This window comes from Cervus elaphus, chromosome 2 (assembly GCF_910594005.1).
Source record: "Cervus elaphus chromosome 2, mCerEla1.1, whole genome shotgun sequence".
Taxonomy (NCBI): Eukaryota; Metazoa; Chordata; class Mammalia; order Artiodactyla; family Cervidae; genus Cervus; species Cervus elaphus.
In genome coordinates this window covers 44086481-44111891 of record NC_057816.1, presented here as the reverse complement: position 1 = coordinate 44111891, position 25411 = coordinate 44086481, and the positions used below count along the sequence as shown (strand labels likewise).

The 25411-nt window shown below is 38.7% G+C and overlaps 1 protein-coding gene across 3 annotated transcripts in view; it reads right to left on the bottom strand.

The window, feature by feature from the left end:
• Window positions 1–205: 205 nt before the first annotated feature.
• The window catches only part of NAALAD2 (N-acetylated alpha-linked acidic dipeptidase 2), a 49927-nt gene continuing 24721 nt past the window's right edge, over window positions 206–25411 (bottom strand). For 2 of the 3 annotated variants that reach the window (XM_043876620.1, XM_043876602.1), the window contains exons 9-19: window positions 22842–22927; window positions 22289–22408; window positions 22102–22184; window positions 18875–18938; window positions 17292–17359; window positions 16593–16684; window positions 14827–14917; window positions 12756–13020; window positions 9713–9794; window positions 8457–8549; window positions 206–1831 (exon numbers count right to left, since the gene is read on the bottom strand). In XM_043876620.1, coding sequence (XP_043732555.1) covers window positions 1642–1831; window positions 8457–8549; window positions 9713–9794; window positions 12756–13020; window positions 14827–14917; window positions 16593–16684; window positions 17292–17359; window positions 18875–18938; window positions 22102–22184; window positions 22289–22408; window positions 22842–22927 — 1234 coding nt within the window. In that variant the 3' untranslated portion in view covers window positions 206–1641. The remainder of the gene's footprint in view (window positions 1832–8456; window positions 8550–9712; window positions 9795–12755; window positions 13021–14826; window positions 14918–16592; window positions 16685–17291; window positions 17360–18874; window positions 18939–22101; window positions 22185–22288; window positions 22409–22841; window positions 22928–25411) is intronic. The other variant, XM_043876612.1, reaches the window with a different exon arrangement.

Sequence of the window (25411 nt, the reverse complement as noted above, 5' to 3'; positions counted from 1 at the left end):
GGCTGAAGCTATCAAAAGCATAGCTATTACACTTTTCTTTACCATTTGTACTCCATAATGGTTTCACAGGAGAAGGTAAGGGAGTGGGAGGAAGGCAGGGAGGGTATAAATTTAGCCACAAACTCTCCATTCACAGAAGGATTTTTAAAGCTTAAAAATGTATATATTTATATATGTGTATATACCTATATATCAGTATTACATGTATATTTATATAATTTTATTTTTAAATGTTAAGATACAGAGAAAGCAAGCTAGAAGACAATACAGTTACTTTGCTTTTAGGAAAAAAATGATGTATTCTGCTAAATTTTAAGATATTTATTAGATCTGGTAATGCAGAGAGAAAGGTAAAATTCCAATATTTTCTTCAATAACTGACTTTTTTCTAAACTAAAAATTATGAGAATAGATGGAAAACTAAGCTATTCCAATTTCCTTGCCAGATTTTTTTTCTTGGTAATAACATTTATTAAGGTATCATTGTTATACATTTTAAGTGTACAATTTGATGAGGTTTGACAAATGTGTATACCTGTGTAAACATCATCCAGATCATGATAGAGAAAAGTCCCATAATGCCAGAAACTTCCCTCTGTGCTGCAAACCTCCCTGACCCTTACTTGACCCATGCAATCACTGATCTAATTTCTAATACCATAGATTAGTTTTGCTTCTTCGTGTATTAAGTAGAATCTCATACTAAGCATTCTTTTGCGTCTGGCTTCTTGCCCTCGACAATGTCTGCCAATAATGTTACATGGACTGGCAATTCTTCCATTTTATTGCTGAGTCATAGTCCATTCAACAGTTTATTCATTCATCTATTGATGGACGTTTACATTCAGTTCAGTTCAGTTGCTCAGTCATGCCCGACCCTGCAGCCCCATGAACTGCAGCATGCCAGGCCTCCCTGTCCGTCACCAGCTCCCAGAGTTTACTCAAACTCACGTCCATTGAGTCGGTGATGCCATCCAGCCATCTCATCCTCTGTCATCCCCTCCTCGTCCTGCCTTCAATCTTTCCTTACAATTATTTGCACATTAAGTTGCAATGAACATGCCAAGAGTCTTGGTGATCATGTTTTTACTTTTCCTTAGTAAATACCTAGAAGTAGAATTTGAGCTATAAGTATATATTTAACTTTATAAAAAAGTTTTATAAAAACTTTATAAAAACAGTTCAGACTGTTTTCTGAAGTGGTTGTACTGTTTTACATTCTAGACAACAATGTCTGAAGAGTTTAAGTTCCTTGCCATATTTTATTCTGGGGAATTTTCATTTACTTTATCTCTTTCTCCATATGCATATCTGTGCTCAGTCATGTCCTTGGACTGTAGCCAGCCAGGCTTCCCTGTCCGTGGTACTTTCCAGGCAGGAACACTGGAGTGGGTTGCCATTTCTTACTCCATTCCACTACAAATGACGAAGTTCTTTGGTTTGTTTTATTGGATTAGCACTTTGACGATGAAGTTTTAAATTTTCAGAGCCAAAAATCTCTTTACAGATGAACAAGCTGGAAGTCTAAAGTCAAAACGTGACATGAAAAGCAAAATTTTAGCATACTCTGGCTTCATGTGTTATCAGAAAGATGGACTTTATCCTCAGACCTTTAATGGCAGCCAGTTACCTGAGACTTTACTATAAGGATTCTTTCAGAGTCCCTGCCGCTGCTTGAATTGTAAAGGCTGCAATAGAAATGTGTTTCTTCACTTCTTTCCAGGCTGAACGAGGATCTGCTTTATTTTCAATATCAAACATAGCATCAAAGATGCCAGGAAATGATTCACCAGCATATTTGTTGTGGCTGCTTGGAGCAAAGATGATGTGCCTAGCAGAAAAAACACAGAGAACAGGCTGAGCTAAAGAGTACTCAAACATTACATTTCACATGCTCTTCCTTTCTCTTTTGTGGTGTCTTTGTTAGATTACATTCATAATGAAATACTGTGTCTCCTCCTGATATCCACTTTTGTTATTCCAAAGTAAAACCTTATGTTGTCGGTTTGAGGCACTTAGGCAATGGTATAATTTCAAGCAAAGAAAGGAGTTGATAAGATGTGTCTAGCAAATCATATCATGTTATCAACCCAAGCAGCTGGAAATAAGCAGATATTTTCCTGTAAGTTACAGGCATTAGTTATCTAACTGCCTAGACATCCACAGACATCCATAAAGCATGGATAATTTATGGATAGTTTTTAATAAGAGATTAAAAAATAATTACATTTGTGTTGCCTTTTTTAAGATTCCACAAGAATGATTTATTCCCAATACTCTTCAGAATTAAAAAGCAACAAGCAAAGTAGCTTGTATTTCAAAAATATCATAATTAGTAAGGATAATGAAGCCCATTCCACAAAGGTAAAGCAGCTTTATATGGATTGCCCACAAAGACACACTTATTCCGTTCTAGAAGGAAAGTCTGCACCTGATTTCCTACTTCATCTCATAAGTAGCTCAGGAGATCAAGCCACTTCTCTCCCCACTGTGTGGAATTCTACCTTGCAGAAAGGGACATATTGGATTAATCACTCTAATCAAGAATTAGGCCTGGACTTCCCTGGTGGTCCGGTAATTAAGGAAATCCACCTGTCAACGCTGGGGACGTGGGTTCAAGCCCTGGTCCAGGAAGACTCCACACGCTGCGGGACAACCACGCCCGTGTGCCACAACTGCTGGGCCCACACTCACCCCTGAGCTTGCACAGCCCAGAGGCCATGCTCCACGAGATAGAGGCCGCCGCAGTGAGAAGGCCAGGCACCGCGACCAGAGAGGGGGCCCCCTCGCCACAACCAGAGAAACACTGCTCGCAGCAGTGACCGCCCGTGCAGACAAAGTAAATTAAAGGCAGCTGCGGGCGGCTGGGGGCAGTGCTTCAGATCCCTTCTTCAAAAAAAAAAAACAAGGAATTAGGCCTAACAGTCAAACCCTAGAGCTGCTTCAGAATGTAAAGCTACCGTATGACAAAATATAGAACTCTCTGTAAGTACTAATGACCAAAGACATTTATAATGTCATCATTTAGACTTCCCAGAGTATATGAGGATTTATTGCTTTGTCTTTTGAATTTCAGTATGGCCTTGAGTGGATCGTCCTTAATGAAACAAGTATACATGCTGAACTGTTTGTAAACATTAATAGTCTGACCTATATATAAGCTGAGATACTAGAGATACAGGTCACAGGTATTCCTTAATACATATGACATCTTTTGGAGAACTGTAGAGGGAGAGTATTGTACAATATTATTGATTCAGGAATCAAGAAAACCTGATAAAATTGTAAACGAGGTGTTTCCTTAATTTTTCTTCTGATCATCACTGTATAGAAACACCAAAGCTTCCTGTACATGGATTTTGTGTCCTATAACTTTACAGATTTCATTTATTCTAATATTGGCTTGGCCAAAAGGTACATTTGAGTTTTTCCACAGACCTTCCAGAAAAACCTGAATGAACTTTTTGGCCAACCCAACAGTTTATTTGTGGAATCATTAGGATTTTCTTCTGCAATAATGACAGTTACTTCTTCCTGATTTGGATGTCTTTGTTTATTTTTCCAAACTGTTACAGCCAGGACTTCCAATACCACGTTGAATAAAAATGGTGAGAGTGGGTATACTTGCCTTGTTCCTGATCTTAAAGGAAATGCTTTGGGGTTCTCACTATTGAGCTTATGCAGCTGTGGTTCTGTCATATACGGGCTATGTTATATTGACATACACTGCCTCTGTATCCAGTTTGTTGAGACTTTTTTTTAAAATCAGCTTTGCCGTGGCACGCGAAATCTAAGTTCCCTTATGAGAGATAGAACACATGCCTCGTGTAGAGGGAGCATGAAGTTTTAACCACTGGCCCACCAGGGGAGTTCCACTGTTCCTGTTAACACCTCCTCTGACATTTTAATTACAGTTTGTCTTAGGATGGCTTTCTTCTGAGCTCATCTTATTCGCACTCTCTGGGTTTCCTGATCTGGATGTCTGTCTCCTTCCCCAGGTTAGGGACGTTTTCAGCCCCTTCTCTCCTTCCTTCTGGAACCTCTGTAAGACACACGTTGTTTCACCTGATGTTGTCCCAGAGGTCCCTTCAACTGTCACCACTTCTAGAAAACCCTTCTTACTTTTTGTTGCTCCGTGAGTTCCACTGCCTGTGTTCCAAGCCACTGACTCTTCTGCGTTGTCCAGTCTGCTAGTGAGCCCGCCAATGCATTTCTCAATTCCATTAACGTACTCTTTCTTTCAACTCCATGCCTTCTATTTGGTGTGGGTGTGTCAACTCACTTCAGTTGTGTCCAACTCTTCGTGACGCCATGGACTGTAGCCTGCCAGGCCCCTCTGTCCATGGAATTCTCCAGGCAAGAATCCTGGACCGGGTTACTGTGCCCTGCTCCAGGGAATCTTCCTGACCCAGAGACTGAACCCACATCTCTTGCATCTCCTGCACTGGCAGGCAGGTTCTTTACCACTAGCGTCACCTGGGAAGCCTAAAACCCGTGCCTTGGGATGAAGCTCTAGGACAAGCCAACAGGCCTCTTTTACAGAAAGATGGGCTGTGTTTCATCTGTGCAGTGACTGCCGGTGGTAGCCTCCCACGAACTGACCCTCAGATCATCGTCGTAACCCTGTGGGACCAAGGGAAGCAATCCTGTCTGGCCACCAGAGCCAGGGGATCAGGGCACCCCGTGGGCAGCAGCCCCAGAAGCTGAGGCACCAGACATCTCTAAGAGCTCCCCCAAGAGATGCTGGCTTCCTGGACCATGGCAGAGAGAGAGCGTAAAGACAGCACCGCCCTCCTCGGTCTCTGCCTTACAGCCGGCACTTACCTCGGTGGAATCAGAATCCTGCCCCCCAGCCTGGAGCTGTGCTTAGAGGATTATGGGCCTCCCTCCCCAGAAGACAGCCCCTGGGTCTGTTGCCTCTCTTTTCCTATCCACCCCCTTAAGAGCTGCAAGCATACTTCCCTCTGGTCACCAAAGTCAGAAAATGTAGAGGCGTCCCCAGTAGCAGCTTCAAAAATCGGAGGGCCAGAAAAGGGTATAAGCTCCCTTCTGAGAGAGGGTCAAGCTGGAGTGAGGCAGAGGAGGAGCAGAGAGCGCTTCCATCAGCCTTCACTACCCGAGGGCAGCCCTGCAGACTTCTAGAAGCATGTTGGAGCGAAACCGTGCCGTTCAGGCCGAAGCTCTTGGCCAGACAAAGGAGGCTCTTCCTCAGAAAGACCCGGGGTGTGTTTCAGTCTGCTGTCTGCACAGTGCCTTGGGGGTGGTGGTCTGGCAAGAACTGTCTCTCCAATTGTTACAGCCCCATGGGATTCAGGGATGCAAGCCCCCCTCACCCTCCCAACCTTGAGCCAAGCAATCAAGGAGTGTCTGCCAGCGACAGCTGGAAAAACCAGGACACCAGATGCAGAAGCCAGCGAACTACATGCAGATAAGAGCTTCCCTCTGGAGATACTGGTGCTCTGGAGCTCAGCAGAGGGACTGCATGAAGACCATCGCCTTTGGGGAAGAAGTGAGGAAAGACGGTGCCCACCAGCCTCAGCAAGGCAGAGGAAGAGCAGAGTACCCACCAGCCTCCACCCCAGAGAGGGTCCTAACCGGTCCCCGCCCCTCAAGCCAGTGCTTTAAGATCAACAAATGAACCTCCTTCACATAAAATCTGGGGGATACTCAAGGGCTGCTTCTGTGCTGGGGCTGGTGGCAGGTAACTCTAGTGGAGTCCTTTCAACCTGAGCCGTTTCTAGCTTCTGTGCATCCCTTTGGTTTCATGGATGCAGTCTTGTTGGTTCTCAAAGCCAGATATCAGGGAGGAGCACCCTCAGGCACAGGTGAGGTGAGGTGGCTCATTTGGGGACGAACCCTTTGCTCCCCAGAGAGAAGCTCCGGGTCTGTGAGCTCCCTCCTGACGGTCGGCTGCCGCAGCCACACCATGCAGTAGGATTTGCGGGGAGACTGGGCAGTAGCCTCCTCTATCCCTTTCACACCCACACGGCCTTCTTCTCCTTTGCCTGAGGTGAAGGAGGTGCTCAGTTAGTTTTCAGGGGTTTTGGTTTTTCTCCCCAGAGGAAACCATTCCATCTGTAGCCGTCGACTCTGTGTCTGGGAGCGGTGAGGTCTGCATCTCCTTACCCCACCGTCTTGAACTGCCTCTCCCTCACTTTAGAATACAGCCTTTGTGTTCAATGAACAGTTCCCAATACGTTTTTTAAATTGGAGGACAGTTTGTCATCTACTTAATCAAATTTAAAATGTATTTAACCTTTTGACACTGAAATCCAGGTACTGATATAGAGATATTAAATGTTCAAGTAGGTCTTGGGGACATTTTATAGCAGTACTTTTCTAATAGTAAGTAATTGGGGGAAAAACAAATTAATTAAAGACTCAATAAGGACTAAAAATTTACACATGCAAGGCATATAATGGAAAACAATGAAACAGATGAGAATAGCTAAAAGATATTATACTGACACAGAAAAACCTCTAAGATTAGTTGTTACCCAAAAAGGCAGTTGCAAGGTGATATATGGTCCCATTTATGTAAACACAAATAAAATAACCAACCAAACATGTACATAACTGCATTCAAAATTTAACACCAAACTCTCATCTCTGATTTTCTCTGAAGGAAATAACAGAAACATCTAGGTATTAGCACTGCCCTTTTTTATTTTATGTAACTCCATAGAGCCTGAATTTGAAAATGAGATACTCTGCTTATAAATCATATAAATTGAATATATATATAAAGATGGACTCATAGGCAAAAAAAGATTAATCTATAAACTGGCTTTCAATCTTTGGTTTATATAAAAACTTTAACTGATGGCTGCTATTTTATTTGTACCAACAAACATTTATCTTCACAAGATGTTAAGATTTTATAAAAATAGCAACTATTGCGCTCACTTCGACAACACACATACTAAAAACAGCAACTATTTACTCAGTGCATCCCTCTCTGAGCTAAATCTCCTGCAAGCCTTAAATCTATAAACCTATGGGGTATAAGCACAGTAATCTCCATCTACCGCTGAGGAATCTGAGTCTTGGAGAAGTAATTTGCCCAGATGACACTTGGTATTTGGCAGAGATGGGTTCTAAATGCCTAGGATTACAATCAGTTAAATGTTAACACTAATTACTAATATTTATAAGAAATGTAATATGTAGAGCTATCTTTTGTTTGTGTCACTTTGACTATAAACAGCCTTGTAAAATAGCTTGTTATCACCCTCTTAATTCAGATAAGCAAGCCCTAGATATGACTTGCTGTAAATCAGACATGTGCCAAGTGAACTAGAACATAGATTTCTGACTCTAGGGCCTTTCTAATTTTTACCAAGGAACCACAGCTTAAAAGGCACTTTGAAAAACTGGAGACTATCCGCAAGCAGCCAACACTGAGAAAAAAGTACAATTCTTTACAAGAAACTATGGCACCATCTTCTGAAACCCTAAACGCTATATGGAAATAGATTGAGACTATTCTACTTGACTTGGAGAGCACTACAGGGTCAGAGGGAGAAAACTATGGGGAAATATATCTTTATGATGAAAACTTCCTATTAAGTAGATCTTTCTTATAATTGAATGAACTTCCTCATGTGGTAGCAAGTCTCCCATCATTGGAAGATTCAAACAGCAGCTGGATAACCACTTTCCTGAAATCCTACAGAAACGATTCATGTAGAAAGTTGAACCACATGAGCTCTAAGATCCCCTTTAAGATTCTGTCTTTTAGATTTTGCCACAAAGAGTCTTTTTCAACTATCATTTGCCATTTATACCTATAGCAAAGCAATACAGGATATGAAATTAATTTTTCTGATATTACAGATTACACTGCTATGGGACTTCCCTGGTGGTGCAGTGGTTAAGAGTTAGCCTTGCAATGAAGGGGACAGGAGTTCAATCCCTGGTGGGGGAGTGAAGATCCCACGTGTTGTGGAGCAAGGAGGCCTCCGCACCCCAACTACAGCGCGCACACACTCCTGAGCCTGCGTGGCACAACTGGAGGGCCCGCGTGCCACAGAGAGAGGGCCCACGGGACGGGGCTGAGACCCGGCACAGCCGAATAAATGAAAATTACACTGTCATGCATGCATACTCAGTCGCTTCAGATGTGTCCAACTCTCTGCGATGCTAGAGACTGTAGCCCGCCAGGCTCCTCTGTCCATGGGATTCTCCAGGCAAGAACACTGGAGTGGGCTGCCATGCCCTCCTCCAGGGGATCTTCCCAACCCGGGGATCGAATCCCCATCTCCTACGTCTACCTGCATCGGCAGGCGGGTTCCGTACCACTAGCACCACCGGCATAATCTCGCCCGTGTTTCCTTCAGTATACACATCCACTTTCCACCCATCCGACAGTAGTTTAAAGCAGACCTAGGGGAAGCTGCTTTGGGTCAGAGTGACATGCTTGGTGTCCTTTAGTACAACACCTGTCGCCTCCTTACCTATAGAACGGCCTCCCTGGTAAACCAAGAGGATCAATGAATGCTCTTTCAAGAAACATCAGCTGGTCATTCAGGCTTCTCACTGCCATGGGGCTTTGAGAATAAAAAAATAGATAATTAAAACCCTTACCATGAAGCTGCATTTTAAACTATTAAATAAGGATAAGGCATGGGGAAAATAAACTTCTAAATCACAGACTTTTAAGAAAATGAATATTAAACACCCAGGCTCACATGGTAAGCTGCATAAAACAGCAGGTGCATCTTTCTATTATTTATAATAGGCAAGGAGACTGATCGGGAAATGGTTTGATTTCCTTTTCAAGACCACAGACTTTCCAGAAAGAAGTGAAAGACATTATTAATTTTTTGTAGGAGAGCCAGACCCCTGCAAAGATAGACAGGGTGGACTGCCAAGCTGTTCTTGGTAAGTCATTCAGCTCCACCCTGGAGGAAAGTAGCAGAACAAAAAACACAGAATGAAGCGAGTCTGCAAGGGTCTCCAAGCAGGGAGAGAGACAGCCGTACCTCGTGGGCAGGCAGTCCCTTCCACACTTGGAAGCTGCCAACTTAATCTTTTGGGGTGCCGCACAAGTTCCCTAGGTTATCCTACAACCCCAGGGAGAGCGAAAGGCCCCTCACAATGACTGACACAGCTTTCTGCCTGGATGGGAGGTGGCAAAACTTGTTTGAATGAATTTAAAAAATATTAAGAAAAGTGATATGAACTGTGAGGTGGTACAGTTTATGCTTGTTAAATAATGCTTTGAGTGTAACTTAAATTATTTTTCAACGTTCAAGTGGCAAGAGGTTAAAGGACATGCAAAAAAAAAAGTATAAGAGAGAATTTCTACACTGTTCACAGGACCATTTGGGCCTGTAGTAAAATGGGTTACAAATGCACTTAAACCCACAGAATTATGAATTACCAGCAGCAGTCAGAATTCTTACCATGCAAACTTCAAAAGACATGTCTCCTTAGCCCCTGCCATGGGATGGGTTTTTTATCTTTCAATAGCAACACGCCTCAAACTTTAATGTGAATACAAACTACCTGGAGAGTCTACTGCAGAATTCTAACTCAGCGGGTCTGGCACGAGCTCTGATATTCTGCCTTTCTAACAAGCTCCCGGGTGAGGCTGATGCTGCTGGTTGGAATACCATAATTTAAGTAGCAATGATTCTGAACCGAATGCTTCATTCCACTAACCACATTGCTTTTAAAAACAGTAGATAGCTTTACATTTGAAACTTACTTATTCAGATCAACTTGTGAAAGTCTTCTGTGGAAATCTGAAGCAGCTTCTGAGAAGTTTTTCACAGCAGAAAATAAGGACTCTTTTTAAAAAATAGAAGAATAGAGGCGAAATTATTAAGTACAATGCTTCATATTTCAAAGTTTCACTTTCCTGCCGTCCCCATGCTAGCTTGCTATGACTAAATAGGAGTTGAGACTATTTTTCTACTGAGTCTTTTTGCAGATCCTTGGAATGTATTAGGAAATCTTGTAACAAAGAAATAATGTATAAAATTGAAAATGGCAAAACTTGTTCTTAAGGAAATAACAAATTTCAAGAGTCTAGGACATAAAAACTCCTCTTTATTTATCAGAAACTCAGCATTCATTTAACTATTCTTTCAATACTTATTTATTGGGACAACTGTATGCCAGATGCTATAAATGAGCTTCATTCCTATAATTATTACAGAATAAAACAATGTCATTTTTAGTTTTTAAGTAGTACATTTAAGATCTTATTTAAGGCAACCTGTGACAGACAAGCTGATATATTTAAACTCTGAGAACTGGGATCCAGTTTGGTCTGGTCAATCTTTAGTTCACAAAATTTCTAAGAAAAGGGATTAGGAAAGTGTATCATATTTTTAATAACAACCTGTTCATCATTTTCCATCTTTTCTAAACTGGACACTACCATGCATTATTGATTTGCTTCTTCCATTAATCCTATAATGCAGGGGATTCAATATTCATTTTATAGATAAAGCATTACAGCTCCAAACAGGGGATCTCTGTGAGACTACAAAGCTAGTGAGTAATGTATTCAGTATCAGTACATTCAGTAGAAGAAATAAGGTCTTTTTTTGGCCTTGAATTATTGTTGCTGCTTTTAATATCATGTACAAATCAAACAATCTAATAGAAGATATTATGAAAGCTAAGGGAAAAGAGTGTTGAAGAAACTTTAAATTTCAAATGAAACACAAAAGTCAAAATATTAATAGAGAAAAATAAAAAAATGTGTCCCTAGGATTTAGTGGCACAAGTAAATGAAACCTTTGGAAAGAGCAGTTTTAGTAGAGTCTTAGGAACATTAAGAATGCAATGAGTTGATAAGCAGAATGTAGAGAACTGTATTGGAGAAGGCAATGGCAACCCACTCCAGTACTCTTGCCTGGAGAATCCCAGGGACAGTGGAGCCTGGTAGACTGCTGTCTATGGGGTAGCGAAGAGTCAGACACGAATGAGCAACTTCACTTTCACTTTTCACTTTCATGCATTGGAGAAAGAAATGGCAACTCACTCCAGTGTTCTTGCCTGGAGAATCCCAGGGACGGCGGAGCCTGGTGGGCTGCCGCCTGGGGTCACACAGAGTCGGACACGACTGAAGCGATTTAGCAGCAGCAGCAGCAGAGAACTGTATATCCATCTCTCCATCGTTACATTCATCATTCCTTCATTAAAACGTTTCTGAGGGACTATTGCCTGACCTTAAATGAAGGATTTTAACTGTGAAGGAAGGAGGGCAAATCGCACAGAAGAATGTTTTTAAGATAGAAAAGATATGAGAATATTCAGTGTTGATGGAGAGGCACCAGTGGAGATACAGAGCTTGAAAATAAGGGGGAGAAAAGCATTTATAGATCAGCCTAGGGCCCTCGGACAGAGAAAGGATGGATCCATCAACTGTGTGCACAGTCCTGCTGCTGCAACTGTTTAATCTGTCTCTCAGTTGGACCCTACCTAATAAAAATTAGTAAAGGCTAATTCACCAGAAAGAAATCGGGACATTTACGAAGAGACATAGATGCTGGACGGCCACAGGACTCCAAACACCCATCCTGCTGCAAGATCTGCTTATTTCTTCATTTCGTCTCTCTTCCTTTTCCCCATCACTGCAGTGACTGTACAATCATAATGATGATAAGCATGGTTTTCTAAATTTTTCTTGGCTTCAATTTCTAGATCTTAGTATTGCTGCTAATCCTCTTTCTGAAGATTACTAATTGCTGTGTGATTATATTCAGAAGCCATTACTGACCATCCAGTACGCATTTTCAGGGCCCTTACAGTACCCTCGGTGCACCCCTCTAATAGCTTATCTTCTGCGTTTGGTCTTCTCCTTCTCCACGAGAATGTAAGCTCTGTGAGGACAACGACTATTTCTTAAACTTCTTTCTATCATCCAGGAAATAACAGAGTACTTGGTACATAGTAGACACTCAGTACATATTTGTTAACTTTGATATGTACAAAGAATAAGTACTCCCAGAATAATAAAAGAGAATGGTTACAATAAAACAGTAATAACAGCTAACATTATGAGCACTGTCAGTCACCACTGTTTCTATGTACCAACCAACTGAACCTCCACAACAATCTTGGAAACATATTTTCCTATTTTATTCATAATAAGACAGTAGAGATGCTAAGTAACTTTTGCAAGGTCTGACAGTAACTGAATATTAGAGTCAGGATCTGAGCCAGAAAACTGCTTCAAGATACAATGCTTAATGCTCCTATACTACACTATGCGATAATAAATTTCATCCCTGCTTTGCAGAAGAGACTTGGTGTGAAACAGCAACCACCAAAAGGCAAGATAGAAAAGGAAAGAATGCTGAAAACTATGTAAAAAAATCCTCCATGTAGGAAAACACTAACAGGTAAATGCTGTAATAATAATGATAATAACTATAATACATATATGTGGTGGAATTTGTGGCTTTCTCTACTTCCCAATCTTTCTGTAATATTGTTACACTACAATAGTATTGTTCTTATAAAAATAAAAACATTTTTAAAGGCAGCAATATAGGGAAAATGTTTATCAGCCCAATGTTTGCAGCACAAACTTAGCACAATGGATTCATCCTACACATATCAAACTAAATGGCACTGTTTAATAGGTGTTTAAAATTCTTTGTCTAGAAGTCAGGATGGTGAAGTGAAGTGGGGATAAATTCTAGGATGAAGCTTTATGCACTGATGATGACAGGAGATGATATCTTAAAGCTCTAACTTGATGACTGTAAAATACCTGCCCAACCATTTCTTACCAAATGATACTCCATGGTGTCTACATGCTTGCTCATGTTTCCTGGATAAGTTATAGATACTTCTTGCATAGTTTTCCAAAGTTTTTGCATAGTCTTGAATATTGAAAGGAATGACGTTAGAGTCTGCAAGCTCATAAACCAATGCTCCTCGTAGCTGAGCCACAGCAAGCTGTTTTTTAAACGTGGGGTCATAAAACTTCTCTACCAATTCAAATGTCTCATAAATTGTATGGTATACTGGATAGCTGCTGTAAGTATCTGTTTTCTGGAAAAAAAAAAAAAGGGTGGGGAGGGATCAAGTATAGAAAAATATTAAATATTCAAATTATAATATTTTATGGAATTATAAAATGCTTCCATTAAAAAACATATGGTACCCTGAGTTTCATCACAATGAAGGAAAAAGTTAAGACTAATTCACTAAGACTTCACCATGAAATGTTCACCAACTTAAAATTTTACCATTATTCACTTAATAATTCATATAATCTTCATTCAAAATGCTGCGTCTTGAAAATTTTCCTCATTGTTTTCATGACAGTTAAGGAGTAGATACTCAAATTGAATATCAGCACAGTTAGAAATTATCTATCAACTGATTGACAGTGAAAGGTTCTGTGCAGCTCAGTATTGATAATAACCGGAGGGTAATTCAGTTGATGCTTTAACAACATGGGTTTGAACCGCAGGGGTTCACTTATACACAGATTTTTTTTTTTTTCAATAAATACGTACTACAGTACTACCGGATCCCAAATGTAAAGTTACACATGATTTTCAACTTCTCCAGGGTTTCAACTTCTCCACCCCTGTCTCCTGAGTTGTTTAAAGGTCAGCTATACATTTAAGCCCTTTGCCTGCATTCCCTAGCAGTGTATATCCACATGCCACCTAATCTTTGTTACAAAATTAAGGATTATCATTATAAACATAAACTGTTACAGGGTGGTACTCCATGTAAATATTTTTGAGTACTTAAATCTGCTTTTCTTAATGTTAGTTTACCTATCTGCTTCTTTGATATAAACCTATCATTCTTATTGTTTTTAATTCTCCCTGTATCTATCTCCTTCCATTTATCTAACATTCTGCTCTTAATCTGTGTTGCCTTAGAAACTAGATCACTTTGTTCAGAATGAGACAGAGTATAAAAGTGAACAGGCTTTGAAAGAGGGTAAAGTGCATCTCTTTTCTTTTTTTAAAGGCAGCTTTAATGAAGTGTAATTTAATAACATTCATCAGCATTAAGTGTACACTGTGGTGAGTTTTTGTTTTTGTCTTTTAATTTTTAAAAGAAAATTTTTGGCTGGGCCACATGGCATGTGGGATCTTTATTCCCCAACCAAGGATCTAACCTGTGCCCTCTGTAGGGGAAGCATGGAGTCTGACTGACGGGAATTCCCAAAAGTACATCTCTTATGAATGAAGTATAATGAGTATCAGTATACTGATTTACACACTTATTTTGGGTTATTCTACAGCTGTTTTTGCTTACTTCCCTGTTCTTAGTTGTATTCTGGATAGTCAAATTTGCAAGGGATATGTATTCTAGACAAGCGTGATGTTGGTGTATTGCACTTATCAGAAAATTAGTAAAATCTTTGACAAACCTAAGTGTACTGATGTAATCTTCAGTATGATTTATGACATAACTTATAACATAGACAAAAATATAGGTATAGATTTGCATAGGTTTGCATAACCCATATACTTGCATATCATCAATGTGCTGGAGAAGCAATGGGGCAGATCAGAAAAGAATTAAATTTTCCAACAACACCTGCATCAGAAGAAGGATGCAAACCTCTTGGCAGTGATAGCCAGCTAAGCACCTGGCATAACTCTGTCAACTACCACTTCACTGAATAACCCTGGCAGTGAACATTCACAAAATAATACAAATTATTTCTCAGCCTATCTACACTGGGACCTGCAGTCTAGCTCTATCCCTGGCATCCTTCCGAGGGCACATGTCCATTCAGTGCCTGGTGCCCAACCATTAAATGACAGAATTCCTAACAAAATAATGTGGATTAAGTGCTCTGTATCCAAAATAAAGAAAATGGCTCACCCTATTCTTAGTGTAACGGACTCTTCCTGAAGCAATCCCAAGTCTCTGAAAATAGGCTTCAAAATCACTTCCAGATCCCAGCTTGCTGATTCTAAATGTATAATATAACACACACACACACAAAGAAGTAAATGCAAAAATAGATAATATAAATAGATGGGACAGTGAATCCTGTCTCAACAACTGCAAGGAAGTGTATGGCACATTTATAAAAATTACAAAAGGTATACCACCCTTAAGAAAACTTTCCTGTGAAGATCCCCTGGAGAAGGAAATGGCAACCCACAACCAGTACTCTTGCCTGGAAAATCTCATGGACAGAGGCGCCTGGCGGGCTACAGTCCATGGGGTTGCAAAGAGTCGGACAAGACTGAGCAACTAAACAACAACAATACCCCGACGATACGTTGATTTTAAACAATGAAAACTTTTTTTATTTATTATTTAAAATAATAATAAACTTTAATTTATTTTAAAATTTATTTTTAAATTTTAGAAAATAAAGTTGATTAAAATGTGAAAAAAAAGGAACTTTCCTATTACACACATTTATACCTATGATAAACCTATAACTCTGCACTGATTACAAGCAGAGTTGGGCAGTGACACCAAATTTGGCAACCTGGTAACTATGGCTTCAGCACTTAGGCATTTTTTGAGGGAAAAACAAATAATAAGATATGATCTCTCCCCTTAGAGAACTGTGGTCTAGTATGAAAACTGCCATGAGAAAGTCTACATTTAAGATCATGAAGACTCTAAATGTGCCCTAGTATATTTCAGAAATAAATCTAATTATATCTCTTTGCATACAATTAAGAAGCCACTACATACATGCATATATATTTATATATAATGTAATGACATAGAAGATTTTCACTCAAAATGATGTCAGTAAAACAGAATATAAAATTATGTATACATCAAGAAACTAACTATATACTTCCAAACTATTAGACGGGCTTTTGAGACTGAGACTTTGGGATGTTTTTTAATCTTTTACTCTAGTGTTTTTTTTTTTTTTTTTGAATAAGCAAATAAAACATAATGAAGATACATTTACACTCTCACAAGCCTTACTTGCTATAAATTGTTACCAACAGCTAGTTTTAGAAATAGCATAGCAGTTGAAAACAAATATAAATACAAAATAAGTGCAAGACAGCTGTATAAATGAGAAATAAAAATTAATCCTTACATAAATTCTAAACTAACTACAGGTAAAGACATAACTTGGTGGTTGCTGATAATGCACCCTAATAAATTTAGAGATAAATAATCCATCATTTTTTTTCACTTCATCATTACCATTTGAAGTTATATTTATTAATATATTTAATACATATAACTCATGTGCTCAGCCATATCTGACTCTTTGTGACCCCATGAACTGTAGCTCACCAGACTCCTCTGTCCACGGAATTTTCCAATCAAGAATACTGGAGTGGGTTGCTGTTTCCTCCTCTAGGGGATCTTCCTAACTCAGAGATCAAACTTGCATCTCTTGCGTCTCCTGCACTGGCAGGGTGCACTACCTGGGAAGCCCTTATTTAATACATATCTGAATGTAATTTTATACAAGAACGCAAAGTAATACCTAATAATCTTTTACTATTTTTTAAATTTTATTTATAATTTTAATATTTGCAAAAATATTCTCAAATTTGGCAACCTGGGACATCTGAGAATTGCATGTCTGGAGGAACAAGGAGCAAAGGGGAACTCAACTGACCCTGTGGTAGAAAACGTGCATACAAGTGATTTACCTAGGCAAAGTTTTACTTTTTGACGAAGGGTCCTTTGCTAACCAGCTTTCATAAAGAGATTTACTCTCAAAACCATCATCAGGGCTGGAGATCTGAAAAAGATAAGTCAAATATTAAGAAAAGAGGCAGAACAATTAAATTTTTGCCAATATTAAACCACATGTTATTTCACATCAACTTCTACCTTTATTTACATGAACATTTGTGTGTTATATACTCTTTATAGAAAAATATGCTTTTGCAAATGGCAGGGAAAAAATATCCCAGCCCAAATTCCTATTCATTTATAATTTGTACTTGTTAATAATCTGGCCATGCACTTAGGAGACTGTCCAAGACAATCTACAGTGAGGCCTTAGAACGGCAGACAGACATTAAACAGCTGAGCTTGAAGCTGTCAACGAGTCCTGGTTTTGCAGGGCAGGTGGGGTGAAAAGGAGCAGTTAATTTCAGAAAGTCTATGTTTAAACAATGTTGGAACTCAATGGGTTTTAATAAGCTATATGACCTCAGGTTTCTAGCTGGGGACTGTAAGAACTTACGGAGGGATACACACATAAACGTTTTTTATTATCCTCACTACACACACACGTACAAACGTATACTCTCGTTCCTTTCTCCACTCTAAGCATCATCAATTTAGAAAAGAAGAGCTATTTACTGTTCCTCAGAAAAAATTAAGACAGATCTACTACATACCTCTTTTGTCAGTTTATACACCAATTGATGAAGAAGAGGTGTACAGTCAACTCTGAGAGTATAATTGCCTGAAAAATACACAAGACACAATGTATTTTAATACTTCCAAATGAAACTCCAATCTATATTTAATTCTAACTTTATTTTCCAGATGCAAACAAGACACTATAAACTTCAAATTGAACGCATCATTCCCAGATTATTAAAAATAGGGTGGAAATGGAGAAGGAAATGGCCACCCACTCCAGTGTTCTCGCCTGGAGAACTCCATGGAGAGGTGACTGGTGGGCTACAGTCATAGGGTTGCAAAGAGTCAGAAATGACTGAACGACTAACCCTTTCACACTCGGGAAGGTATTTCCAGCTCCAAGTCACCCCTGGGGAACTGCCTCGTTTTGCAGTGCTTTGTGTAAAAATAAAGACTATTATTTAAGACAACAACAAAAATAGGATGGAAATAATTCTTCAGTGGCCAGAGAGGCTGCAGGACATACTCAGGATACTGGAGTTTGCTAAGGCGGCAGCTCCGACAGTAACAGTCAGAGCCGTTCTTCACTAAGGCAGCATCACTTAGGGGGGCTTTGGCCAAGGAAGGGGTAAGGCGCAGTATTCATTCTCTTCATTTACAGTTCCCCAGCGAGGGATCAAACCCAGGCCCACAGCAGTGTAAGCATGGCATCCGAACCACTGGACCACCTGGGAATTCCTTCATTCATTAACACAAAAGTATACGGCAGATGGTAGACCAGAGCGTGTCAGCAGCTGGGAAGTGTGCCCTGACATCTATCTAGAAATAACAACAAAAGCCTAGAGATACAAATGTCACATATTAGGGTCAAAAGGAAGTGTGCAGATTTTGTTCCCTTCCAATCTGTTTCATTACATTCAGGAAGTATTTCTGTATAAAATATTCTGTTACATATTTCTTCACAAATATTTTAGTCCAGTCCTTTTACTATCTCCACATGAAGAATGTAATGACATACTAGAGATTTTCTTTTCCATTTTTTGGCGCCTCAGTAATTCAATGTTATTCAATACAAAGGTTAACCACCCTCTAAACTATCTCATATCTTCATAACACATGGTGATTTTTTTTTTGAAAGCAAAAATAATTTATTGTCAATATTTTAACTCCTCTCCAAAGAAGTTCTTCATTATTTTCTTAAAAGTACAAACATGAAGGCTTAGGTTTGACATATTCATAACACATAGTGATTTTAATAAAAATATTCTTTAAAAAAAAAACATATTAAAGCCAAGTAACAATGTCGTGATAGTTTCAGGTGGACAGCAAAGATTGTCAACCATACATATACATGTATCCATTCTCCACCTCCCATCAAGTCTGCTAAATACTAGCAATTCAAAATAGGCAAACAGTAAATATAAAGAAATTAGGATTAATAGTTTAGTTATGAATCACATTGATTCATTTGAATTATAATGATTTTCTCTCTAGTAAAATGGAAAATGAAGGTATTGAGGTATCTCATAGGAAGAGAATAAACTTGTTTTACAAACGGAATGTACAGACTTAAATGATAGTATACTATTTAATAACAATCAAAAATAAAATTTACCTTCTATAGATGAATCTGAGTTGATATAAGCAACGCTTCGCTCCTGGAGTGTTTTTACATTCTCCTATAGTTGAAGCAAAGTTGTTACTTAACTCACAGTATTTTGTGGGAATATAAACGAAATAGATTAATTGAGTATAAGAGTAGTCTAAAACACCTTTATAAAACCCATGAATTTGACAATAATTTCTGAGAAAATGTTGTTAACTGGTTGATTGACAACACTAATGCATTTAAAACAAGAAAAACATTATGATGCTTAGTTACTGTTTATAGCAATAGCAGCGAGCCCTGAGGCAAAAGCATTTTCAGAGTACAGTTCCTTGATGCCCTGTGAGTGAATAAAAGAAAGGCAATGCCAAAGAATGCTCAAACTAATGCACAACTGCACTCTTCTCACATGCTAGTAATCCTTAAAATTCTCCAAGCCAGGCTTCAACAATATGTGAACCGTGAACTTCCAGACGTTCAAGCTGGTTTTAGAAAAGGCAGAGGAACCAGAGATCAGATTGCCAACATATGCTGGATCATCAAAAAAGCAAGAGAGATCCAGAAAAACATTAGTTCTGCTTTATTGACTATGCCAAAGCCTTTGACTGTGTGGATCACAATAAACTGTGGAAAATTCTTAAAGAGATGGGAATACCAGACCACCTGACCCACCTCTCGAGAAACCTATATGCAGGTCAGGAAGAAACAGTTAGAACTGGACATGGAACAACAGACTGGTTCCAAATAGGAAAAGGTGTACGTCAAGGCTGTATATTGTCACCCTGCTTATTTAACTTATATGCAGAGTACATCACGAGAAATGCTGGGCTGGAGGAAGCACAAGCTGGAATCAAGATTGCTGGGAGAAATATCAATAACCTCAGATATGCAGATGACACCATCCTTATGGCAGAAAGTGAAGAACTAAAGAGCCTCTTGATGAAAGTGAAAGAGGAGAGTGAAAAAGTTGGCTTAAAGCTCAACATTCAGAAAACTAAGATCATGGCATTTGGTCCCATCACTTCATGGCAAATAGATGGGGAAACAGTGGAAACAGTGGCTGACTTTATTTTTTTGGGTTCCAAAATCACTGCAGATGGTGACTGCAGCCATGAAATTAAAAGACGCTTACTTCTTGGAAGGAAAGTTATGACCAACTTAGACAGCATATTAAAAAGCAGAGACATTACTTTGCCAACAAAGGTCCGTCTAGTCAAACCTATGGTTTTTCCAGTGGTCATGTATGGATGTGAGAGTTGGACTATAAATAAAGTTGAGCGCCAAAGAATTGATGCTTTTGAACTGTGGTGTTGGAGAAGACTCTGGAGAGTCCCTTGGACTGCAAGGAGATCCAACCAGTCCATCCTAAAGGAGATCAGTCCTGGGTGTTCATTGGAAGGACTGATGCTGAAGCTGAAACTCCAATACTTTGGTCACCTGATGCGAAGAGCTGACTCATCCAGCCTGACCTGAATCTCTAGCAATCATTACATACATAGAAGTGTGAGATCCACTGAAACTGGATATATCCATGTAAATTTATCATTTAAAGTGAGTAGTTGAAAATTTCCGTTTATCTAAAACTTTTTTTAAGGTATGATGAAGAAAAAGAACAAAAAAAGCAGAGAATAGAGAAAAAACTAGAGGGAGAGAGGATGGACAACAGGACTAACAAGATATTCTTTCTCTCTCTCTTTCACACACTCACCCTGCAAGATAAAGCAGAGAAAGACTGGTGTCACACACATATGAGAGTATGCTGAGAGACCTCTCTACTTCTCTCTCTAGCTTGCTACCATATAAGAACACGTCACAATAAAAACATTTAAAGCTGTGAGTGGTTATTACACAAATGAGGATTCTTGTCTCTGTAGCTGCCCACATAGGTCAGGTGACAGCTGCTATAGATAAATAGAGTCAGAGTCCCCATTATAACAGATTCACAGTAGAAATAAAGAAGATTCCTAAACTATATTTAAGAAGGCAAGGATGCTGTTGAATGTGATCAAGAATTTGGCAGAAAACTAGAAACAGTATTGAAACTGTCTTTTAACAAACATGTATTTAAATTAATGCAAGGCATATTATATATATATTTATACATGCATGTATTCCTAAGAAATTATTCATCTAAAGTTAAGCCTATTCCAAAATACATATTCACAATACCAGCGTAATAATAAAACTTCACAATATAAATGGAACAAAGCATAAGTGATCCAAGTAACTGTGTGTGTGTGATTTTACTTCCGTATTTATTTAATTCATATTATTTTAAAGTAAAGTAAGAGGAAAGGAGTCAGAAGGAAACAACAGATGGCAAGAAATACATGACATGCTTTAAAGCAGTTCTATAAAATCTGGACTTATAAAATAAAGGACGGGTGAGGGAAACTTTTTGGCACACTTGCCTTCTGAGCTTACCTTGCACATTTAAGAACTTAGAGATACTGGAGAGGGAGGCTAAGGGAAGAGGATGACAGAGGGGAGCCTAGGAGAGATGCTTAAAGCATCAAGAGTCAGTGACAGAGTTAATCATAGCTGAAGCAAAAAATAAGTCAATTTACAAAATTATCATCTTATACTCCACAATCAGGCACTTTCATGAATGGTAAAATAAACCCATGTTTACAATTATGTATCAAATCTATAAACGTGAAATTATAATATAGTCACCATAACAGAACATCTTATGTTTTCTTAGATAGAAGAAATCCAAAGAAACATCAGAAACTTGAAAATTAACTCCAAGAATCTATATCAGTTTTTAGATAAGTTAATTCATTTGTCAGAAACAGCCTGCTAGTTTTAACTGCTTTCTGAACATATAGATTTTTCACAAAACAAACTAAAATATTTTGACAATAATAAATTTGTTCAGTCCAGTAATTAAGAGGATATTCTGTTTTGCCAATCTGCTATGAAAGTAAGAACAAACTCTAATTCCTAAATTCTCTTGAGTATTTATCAAAATTAAAACCATATTAGGTAATGGAACCTATTTGTGACTATCCTGCTGCTGCTGCTAAGTCGCTTCTGTCGTGTCCGACTCTGTGCGACCCCACAGATGTCAGCCCACCAGGCTCCCCCGTCCCTGGGATTCTCCAGGCAAGAATACTAGAGTGGGTTGCCATTTCCTTCTCCGATGCATGCATGCATGCTAAGTTGCTTGTCGTGAGATATAAATATTTGTTGCCTGTTGACCAAGAAAACAAGAACTTTTCTGTCTTATTTACCTCAGCCCATTCTGTAGAACCCAGAAGTCCAAATTCTTCTGCATCCCAGCTGGCAAAAATGATTGTTCTTCTTGGTCTCCAGCCTGTAATCATTGTTAACACACATAACTAGGTTTATCTGCCTAAAAGCAAAGGAAATTTCAGTTGGTCACTTTTTGTCACCACCTACCACAGAAACACTACTTACCACTACTCAGCAGTTTCCCAAAACTCTGGGCAACTTCTTGCAAAGTAGCAGCCCCACTGGTTGGGTCAATGCCTCCAAATACCCAGGAGTCCCGATGACCTCCCAGAATAACATACCTGTCTGGGAAAAAATGTGTTCAAAAGAACTTCAACTTTGAATACATTTATAAAGAGTACAATTTATGTTTTTAAATTAAACTTCTTCCTCTAATAAATGTACCACCACGGTACAAGATGTTACATGTGGGGTTTGAGGGGAGCAGGGGTTATATGTGAGCTCTCTGTACCTAGTACTCAATTTCATTCTGAACCTAAAACTGCACTAAAAATAAAGCATATTAAAAATGTTATGTTCTAATCCGAGGGGGGGAAAAAAAACAACTCCCTCGAGTTTCCCCACAGAAATGAACACCATAAGGTAGAGTCTTCTTTTAGAATTATACTTTTTTCTTCCAAAGTTAGTCATTTCACATCAGCCAGAAAAAATTAGCTGTGGACTAAATTCTTCTTGCAATCTTGTAAAGCCAAACATCTACAATAATCCATCAACTTACCAGGTTCCACAGATCCTCTGATAGTTCCAATTACATTGTAAATCCTTGTGATTTTATTGATATTATAAACATGCATTCTAACCTTCCTAGAATTTCAAAGGGGACAAATTACTTCACATGGAGCATTATGTCTAACAGCTTTCTTCCACTGTTTTATTATAAGAAATCTCAAAAGTACAGAAAATTGTATGACAGGGCAATAACTTCCCAAATACCCACCACATAAACTCAAATAATTGTAATATTGTTGAGCCATTTGCAAGTAAGTTGCAGATATCATGACATCTTACTCCTGTGTACTGAAGCATCCACATTAAATTCAAATTTTAAAAACCAAACATCAATATTTTATATTTTTCCTCCCTCATAGCTCTATTGTCAATATTTAAAGTTCAAAATATTCTATTATTCTATTCTATTATTATTCAAAATATTCTAATATTAGCTTGTGCGTTAATTCTAAAATTTTTAAATACATGCTACACAATTACAAAAATAAGGGAGAGAGCCTATTATCTATTAAAGGTCAAAGAAGCCTAATTTTTTTTATATATATTTATTAATTTGGCTGCACCGGATCTTAGTGGTGGCATGTGAGATCTGATCAGGGGCTGGACCCGGGCCCCCTGCATTATGAGCTCAGAGTCTTAGCCACTGACCACCAGGGAAGTCTCCAGAGAAGCTTATTTTTAATTTGTTTTATAGTAATATCAATTCCTGATATTCAGTTAACATTTTCCAAGATTATCAAAATGGTCCATCAGGATACTGTTAAAGAGCTGTCTGAGTGCTGCCTACAAGGAACATGATAAACTCCGCTGTTAAATGGCAGTTTGAGAAACACCTGCTAAAATGTACAAGACAGCTATATGAGGAAACTCTTCCAGGCCATCACTGTTGATTCTGATCTGGGCCTGCCTTTTAAATATTCATTCATCAATTGTAACTAACCAAATCAGAATTCACAGGAAAGTATAATCAAGATAAAAAAATCATAAAAAAATGCCACTCACATTTTATAAAGCCAAACTGACATGGGAAAATGCTGACCCTCTTTATCAGAGGGGAACAAAAATTTTTAATCTATGGTAGGCTCATAGGAAGTGCATAGGGAACCCCAGAACTTTCTACTTTTTAGTTCATTTTTGAATGCAAGAACTATCAAGTCAAATCCCATATATTGTAAAGTGTAGATTCTGGTTATTCTCCCCCTAAAAGTACATTGTGATTCTGAATGTGTATATAATTCATGAATAGTATTCAACTAAAAAGTGCCTTTAGGGGAAAACTAATCAATGGGTGTTGGTCTGCATTTTAAGACATTTGGTAAAAGATTTTATTTTTGCTTCTGAATGATAAAAATTAAAAGCAAAAAGCAAAAGTATTCTTTAGCATGTTTGTAAATATATAAGCCTAAGATATATTAGTAAGAAACCCAACTTCACTGACATATGTAATTAAATGAAGAAAATAAAAGAATACTGTAACAATGAGGAATGAGAGAAGACAAGCTATTTTAATCTAAACGAAAATAAACTAGCTATCTGCTCAGATTCTCAAAGCTCATCTACATTTTTCATCTCTATATTTTCCTAGTTTTTAGTATCACTGACTCCAGAAGTACCTGAATTACCTAGAGAGGTATTGCTATGGTTTCCAGGGGGTCAGTGAGAACGTTGTGGGCTCTGCAAATGAAGTTCCTGAAATTCTGGACAACTTGGGAGATTGACTTTGGAGCATCTCCTACTTCACCATCGACAGAAATGATTTCCAGAGGAATTTGATCTTCAATTTGGGACTCTATGCTGAGGGAATTTGGCTGGCCAGGAATCTGAGTAAAAGTGACATCAGCCAGGGGTGCAGCCATACAGACACAAGGAACCCCTGTGCTGCATCTGAACTTTCCAAAACCTGAGCCCCCAATCTGGGACTGCCACAAGACCTGCCCTGGGGGCAATTTGACTCAGATGGGCCTTTTCCTTCCCTGACTTGTAACAGGGAAGAATATGTCCTATTTTATTACAAGTTAATCACTAAAGGGATGTTGCCTATAAGATTAAATGATACGCAATGACCCATAATGAATGTCCTGCTATCACTTCAAACTCATTACGTTCCAAATAAACTGAACTCAAGAATAGACTCCAGAGGGCAGGGGTTTTTGCCTGTTTTGTACACTGCTGAATCCCCAGTGCCCAGGTGGTGCCAGGGTACAGTAAATGCTCAAGAAATAATTGTGAAAGGAATGAATATCCTCCTATATAGGGAAATACAGGAGAAATCTGAGAAAAAAATTCAGCTCACATGTCAGAGTTACTTCTGCCTATCAAAGTCTTTGTTTAAGACTATTTTAAAACTCTACAGAAACAGAATTTAACTTGTGGAAATCTGATAATACAAATAATTCATGTCCACTGAAATGCACAATTTCTCTCATAAACTTTCCTTTCCTAATGTGGAAGAAATCAGTTTTTCAGCTATTAAGCATACGCACTTCAGCATTCCTAAGGAGCTCATTTTTTGTATCACCTTTGAATTATCCTTTGAACCAGCTTTTAACTCCTTTCGGG